The 7,509-nt window shown below is 36.5% G+C and overlaps 1 protein-coding gene across 1 annotated transcript in view; it reads left to right on the plus strand.

Moving 5' to 3' along the window:
- Window positions 1–6,493, plus strand: part of RP1 (RP1 axonemal microtubule associated) — a 61,326-nt gene extending 54,833 nt beyond the window's left edge. Inside the window, exon 5 of the mRNA XM_031669564.1 lies at window positions 432–6,493. Coding sequence (XP_031525424.1) covers window positions 432–6,103 — 5,672 coding nt within the window. The 3' untranslated portion in view covers window positions 6,104–6,493. The remainder of the gene's footprint in view (window positions 1–431) is intronic.
- Window positions 6,494–7,509: the final 1,016 nt, after the last annotated feature.

The following is a 7,509-nucleotide window of genomic DNA, read 5'->3' on the forward strand; positions in this document are numbered from 1 at the left end:
ACGAGGTCAGGAGATTGAGACCATCCTGGCCAACATGGTGAAACTCCGTCTTTACTAAAAATACAAAACAATTAGCTGGGCATGGTAATGTGGGCCTGTAGTCCCAGCTATTTGGGAGGCTGAAGCAGGAGAATCGCTTGAACCCTGGAGGCAGCGGTTGCAGTGAGCCCAGATCACACCACTGCACTCCAGCCTGGTAACAGAGTGAGACTCCGTCTCGGGGGGGGGGGGGGGGGGGGGGAAAGAAAATACATAGAGCTCAGAAACGTATCATTTTACTATGAAATACAGAAAATATGCTACTTTTCATACTAATTATTTCCCTTTTTCTCTTTTTTTCTTTGCTGCCTCTTCCTTTGGATATTTTTAACTTCTCTGCCTTCCGTATTATATTTTGATGTGGGCACCTTTTACTCTTAAAATCTTTAAAGTAAGCACACATATGTCTTCAAGCTCAAGGTCCCAGATTTATTCTGTTTCTTCTGAGAAAACACATAATAATGATTGCTACTTAGACTATTCTTTTGTTCCTGAAAATTACTTGGCCTTAGAAAAGAGTGATTCTCAGAATTTACCAATATATCCTTCTGAAGATGATATTGAGAAATCAGTTATTTTTAATCAAGATGGCACTATGACAGTTGAGATGAAAGTTCGATTCAGAATAAAAGAGGAAGAAACCATAAAATGGACAACTACTGTTAGTAAAACTGGTCCTTCTAATAATGATGAAAAGAGTGAGATGAGTTTTCCAGGAAGAACAGAAAGTCGATCATCTGGTTTAAAGCTTGCAGCATGTTCATTCTCTGCAGATGTGTCACCTATGGAGCGAAGCAGTAATCAAGAAGGCAATTTACCAGAGGAGATAAACATTCAAACGACAGATGAAGAGGCTGAAACTTGCAGTTCTGCTAGTTGGGAGAATGCTACTGTGGACACAGATATCACCCAGGGAACTCAGGATCAAGCAAAGCATCGTTTTTATAGGCCCCCTACACCTGGACTAAGAAGAGTGAGACAAAAGAAATCTGTGATAGGCAGTGTGACCTTAGTATCTGAAACTGAGGTTCAAGAGAAAATGATTGGACAGTTTTCCTATAGTGAAGAAAGGGAAAGTGGAGAAAACAAGTCTGAGTATCATATGTTTGCACATTCTTGCAGTAAAATGTCAGCAGTATCTAACAAACCAGTACTTGTTCAGATCAATAACAATGATCAAATGGAGGAGTCATTGTTAGAAAGAAAAAAGGAAAACAGACTGCTTAAGTCAAGTGCAATAAGTGCTGGTGTTATAGAAATTACAAGTCAGAAGATGTTAGAGATGTCCCATAATAATGGTTTGCCGTCGACTATATCAAATAACTCAATTGTGGAGGAAGATGTAGTTGGTAGTATGGTATCAGACAACAAAACTGGTATCAAGAACTTCAAAGCTTATGATAACACCAATGATAGGTTCAGCCCTATTTCAGCAGATGCAACCCACTTTTCAAGTACCAACTCTGGAACTGACAAAAATATTTCTGAGGCTACAGCTTCAGAAACATCCTCTACTGTCACTGCAAGAATTGACAGACTAATTAATGAATTTGCTCAGTGTGGTTTAACAAAACTTCCAAAAAATGAAAAGAAGATTTTGTCATCTGTTGCCAGCAAAAAGAAGAAAAAATCTCTACAGCAAGCAATAAATTCCAGATATCAAGATGGACAGCTTGCAACCAAAGGAATTCTTAATAAGAATGACAGAATAAACACAAGAGGTAGAATTAGAAAGGAAATGATTTTGCAAGATTCAGATAGTCCCCTTAAAGGAGGGATACTTTGTGAGGAAGACCTCCAGACAAGTGATACTGTAATTGAATCAAATACTTTTTGTTCCAAAAGTAATCTCAATTCCATGATTTCAAAGAATTTCCACAGAAATAAATTAAATACTACTCAAAATTCCAAGGTTCAAGGACTTTTAACCAAAAGAAAATCTAAATCACTAAAGAAAGTAAGCTTGGGAGCACCTAAAAAAAGAGAAATCTGTCAAGGAGATAAAGTGTTTCCTCACAATGAATCCAAATATTGCAAAAGTACTTTTGAAAATAAAAGTTTATTTCATGTATTTAACATCCTTGAGCAAAAACCCAAATATTTTTATGCACCACAATCTCAAGCAGAAGTGGCATCTGGTTATTTGAGAGGAATGGCAAAGAAGAGTTTAGTTACTGATTCACACATAACTTTAAGAAGCCAGAAAAAACAAAAAGGGGATAAATTGAAAGCAAGTGCTGTTGTAAGTAAACAACATGCTACAACCAGGGCAAATTCCTTAGCTTCTTTGAAAAAACCTGATTTTCCTGAGGATATTGCTCATCATTCAGTTCAAAATTATATACAGAGTTGGTTGCAGAACATAAATCCATATCCAACTTTAAAGCCTATAAAATCAGCTCCAGTATGTAGAAATGAAATGAGTGTGGTAAATTGTAACAATAATAGTTTTCCAGGGAATGATCCCCATAAAAGTTCTGGAAAAATAAATAATTTTGTTATGGAAAGTAATAAGCACATAACTAAAATTGCCAGTTTGACAGGAGATAATCTATGTAAAGAGGGAGATAAGTCTTTTATTGCCAGTGATACTGGTGAAGAAGATCTCCATGAGACACAGGTTGGATCTCTGAATGATGCTTATTTGGTTTCCCTGCATGAACATTGTACTTTGTCACAGTCAGCTATTAATGATCGTAATACTAAACATCATATAGCTGCTGAAAAATCAGGACCAGAGAAAAAACTTGTTTACCAGGAAATAAACCTAGCTAGAAAAAGGCAAAGTGTAGAGGCTGCCATTCAAGTAGATCCTATAGAAGAGGAAACTCCAAAAGACCTCTTACCAGTCCTGATGCTTCACCAATTGCAAGCTTCAGTTCCTGGTATTTCCAAGACTCAGAATGGAGTTGTTCAAATGCCAGGTTCACTTGCAAATGTTCCCTTTCATTCTGCAATATGCAATTCATCCACTAATCTCCTTCTTGCTTGGCTCTTGGTGCTAAATCTAAAGGGAAGTATGAATAGCTTCTGTCAAGTTGATGCTCACAAGACTATCAACAAATCTTCAGAAACACTTGCGTTACTGGAGATTCTAAAGCACATAGCCATCACAGAGGAAGCTGATGACTTGAAAGCTGCTGTTGCCAATTTAGTGGAGTCAACTACAAGCCAGTTTGGACTCAGTGAGAAAGAACAAGACGTGGTTCCACTAGATCTTTCTGCAAATTGTTCCACAGTCAGCATTCAGAGTGTTCCTAAGTGCAGTGAAAATGAAAGAACACAAAGAATCTCCTCTTTGGATGGAGACTGCTCTGCCAGTGAGGCATGTGCCCCTGAAGTCTGTGTTTTGGAAGTGACTTGCTTTCCATGTGAGACGTGGACTGTAAATAAGACTTATCCTCCAAAAGAGACATGTAACCCCAGTGACACTCATTTTCCTAGTGATGGTTATGGTGTGGATCAGACTTCTATGAATAAGGCTTGTTTCTTAGGAGAGGTCTGTTCACTTACTGATACTGTGTTTTCCAACAAGGCTTGTGCTCAAAAGGAGAACCATATCTATGAGGGAACTTGCCCAACTGTTGAGACCTACGTTCCTGTCAGTGTCTGCAATACCATTGACTTTTTCAACTCCAAAGAAAACACATATACTGATAACTTGGAATCAACTGAAGAGTTAGAAAGAGGTGATGACATTCAGAAAGATCTAAATATTTTGACAGACCCTGAATATAAAAATGGCTTTAATACATTGGTGTCACATCAAAATGTCAGTAATTTAAGCTCCTGTGGACTTTGCCTAAGTGAAAAAGAAGCAGAACTTGATAAGAAACATAGTTCTCTAGATGATTTTAAAAATTGTTCACTAAAGAAGTTTCAGGATGAAAATGCATATACTTCCTTTGATATGGAAGAACCAAGGACTTCTGAAGAACCAGGCTCAATAACCAACAGCATGACATCAAGTGAAAGAAACATTTCAGAATTGGAATCTTTTGAAGAATTAGAAAACCAGGACACTGATATCTTTAATACAGTGGTAAATGGAGGAGAGCAAGCCACTGAAGAATTAATCCAAGAAGAGTTAGAGGCTAGTAAAACTTTGGAATTGATAGACATCTCTGGTAAGAATGTTATGGAAGAAAAAAGAAGGAATGGTATAATTTATGAAATAATCAGTAAAAGGCTGGCAACACCACCATCTTTAGTTTTTTGCTATGATTCTAAGCAAAATAGTGAAAAGGAGACTAATGAAGGAGAAACTAAGATGGTAAAAATGATGGTGAAAAGTATGGAAGCTGGAAGTTATTCAGAGTCCTCTCCTGATTTAAAAAAATGCATCAGAAGTCCAGTGACTTCTGATTGGTCAGACTATCGACCAGACAGTGACAGTGAGCAGCCATATAAAACATCCAGTGATGATCCCAATGACAGTGGCGAACTTGCCCAAGAGAAAGAATACAACATAGGATTTGTTAAAAGGGCAATAGAAAAACTTTACGGTAAAGCAGATATTATCAAGCCATCTTTTTTTCCTGGGTCTACCCGCAAATCTCAGGTTTGTCCTTATAATTCTGTGGAATTTCAGTGTTCCAGGAAAGCAAGTCTTTATGATTCTGAAGGGCAGTCATTTGGCTCTTCTGAACAGGTATCTACTAGTTCACCTATGTTGCAGGAGTTCCAGGAGGAAAGACAAGATAAGTGTGATGTTAATGGTGTGAGGAACGATTATTATGGGGGTGACATTGTAGAACCTGGTACAAAACAAAATGATCATAGCAGAATCCTCACAGACATAGAGGAAGGAGTACTGATTGACAAAGGCAAATGGCTTCTGAAAGAAAATCATTTGCTAAGGATGTCATCTGAAAATCCTGGCATGTGTGGCAATGCAGACACCACATCAGTGGACACCCTACTTGATAATAACAGCAGTGAGGTCCCATATTCACATTTTGGTAATTTGGCTCCAGTCCCAGTCATGGATGAACTCTCCTCTTCAGAACTTGAGGAACTAACTCAACCCCTTGAACTAAAATGCAATTACTTTAACATGCCTCATGGTAGTGACTCAGAACCTTTTCATGAGGATGTTCACAATGAAACCTATGCCAAGGAAAGAATAGCAAATCACCATACAGAGGAGAAGGGTAATAATCATCAGTCAGAAAGAGTATGCACATCTGTCACTCATTCTTTTACGTCTGCTAGTAACAAAGTCTACCCTGTCTCTGACGATGCTATTAAAAACCAACCATTGCCTGGCAGTAATATGATTCATGGTACACTTCAGGAAGCTGACTCTTTGGATAAACTGTATGCTCTTTGTGGTCAACATTGCCCAATACTAACTGTTATTATCCAACCCGTGAATGAGGAAGACCGAGGATTTGCATATCGCAAAGAATCTGATATTGAAAATTTCTTGGGTTTTTATTTATGGATGAAAATACACCCATATTTACTTCAGACAGACAAAAAAGTGTTCAGGGAAGAGAACAATAAAGCAAGTATGAGACAAAATTATATTGATAATGCCATTGGTGATATATTTGATCAGTTTTATTTCAATAACACATTCGACTTGATGGGTAAAAGAAGAAAACAAAAAAGAATTAACTTTCTGGAGTTAGAGGAAGAAGGTAATTTAAAGAAATTCCAACCAGATTTGAAGGAAAGGCTTTGTATGAATTTCTTGCACACATCATTGTTAGTTGTGAGTAATATGAATTCAGATACACAAGACCTCAGCAGTCAGACAAATGAAATGTTTAAAGCAGTCGATGAGAATAACAACTTATTAAATAACGGATTCCAGGGCTCAAGAACAAATCTCAACCAAATAGTAAGAGAAAATACCAACTGTCATTACTTCTTTGAAATGCTTGGTCAAGCTTGCCTTTTAGATATTTGCCAAGTTGAGACCTCCTTAAATATTAGCAACAGAAATACTTTAGAAGAACTTTGTATGTTTGAGGGTGAAAATCTTTTCATTTGGGAAGAGGAAGACATATTAAATTTAACTGATCTTGAAAGCAGTAGAGAACAAGAAGATTTATAATTTCAATATCAGCACATTCTTTGTCAATTCATTTTTTCCCATAATGAGATGAAGCACATGTGACAAATATGGACTAGATAACCTCTAAGAATTTCCCACTTCTTCAAAATGAACTTACCCTGGAAAACCTTACTTTGGATAACCAGTTTGACTTTCATAATTTCTCTGTTCTTTGTTTTTCCAACAACTACAGACTCAGGTTCTCTTATTTTGGAAGTGTCTATCCGGTTTTGTTCTGAACTTACTTTTTTTTTTTTTGGTATCTATGATTTTTTTGCTCAGGGCATCAAAATGTGCTAAGGACAAGAACTATATCCTTTTTAAAAAATGATATTAGCTTGGTATAAAATGTATATTGAATGTATTGGTGAATAAATTGAATAGACATAACCTCAAAGTACTTCACTTATTCTTTTTAACTACTGATTTGATAAAAGGTATAATTATAAGATGTCCACAACAGTCTCATAGTTTCTTGTGCCAAATGTGTTGAGTCCAGTTCCTCAGAATATCCAGTGAAATTGCAAGCATTTCCATGGGACAGGATTTACTGTTTTTCTAATAGACTAGACTATCAAGTATCAATTGGTTTGAATAACTGTGGTATATTTCCCAGGAGTTAACCAGGAAAGCTTTTAAGATTCCTTCTGCTCCATTACTATATGATGGTATAGAAACAAGTCTTAGAAATCTTGGAAATCTATGCCTCTTGTCTACAACTGACTCAAATTAGAATGGTCAGTATTTTTGGGGCCACACATGGAGATGCTAAAATAACATAAATTTGGCATTGAGGAACAAAGGTAACTAAATTAATTACATCAAGAATAATGTTGGTGTCAGTTCAGCATGAGTCATAAATTCATAAAAATTATGAATTGCTACTTCATCAGCTGGAGACTACTTCTACATAGAGTATGCTTTTTAAAAAATTAAGTGATGCTTTCTTTTAATGAAAATATGGAAGTTATAATGTTATGTAAGTTTCTGTAGTAAGCAATGAGAAATTGTAGTGAATGAAAGAGCACAAAGTTTTGGAGAAAAAATAGAAAGGAGAAAATAATTTACATTAATTTTGTGCCTACTGTGTACCAGGGACTATGGTACACCTGCAGGGTTTTTGTGTGTAATTCTTCCTCATAAAGGCACTGTGAATGTGGCTTTATTACTCCCCCAGAATTTTTTTTTTTTTTTTTTTTTTAAATAGAGAAGTTAGGAGAAGGTAGTAAAGGACTTTCATGACTGGTTTACAGTAGGGTATCATGCCAGGGTTTGAACCCAGTTCTTTATGCTTGAAAATTAATGCTCTTTTACTACCTTTTTTTTTTTTTTTTTTTTAAGGCTGATACTCACTATGTTTCCCAGGCTTGTCTTGAACTCCTGGGTTCAAATGATCCTCCATCCTC

Source organism: Papio anubis, chromosome 8 (genome assembly GCF_008728515.1).
Source record: "Papio anubis isolate 15944 chromosome 8, Panubis1.0, whole genome shotgun sequence".
In the NCBI taxonomy this organism is placed as follows: domain Eukaryota; kingdom Metazoa; phylum Chordata; class Mammalia; order Primates; family Cercopithecidae; genus Papio; species Papio anubis.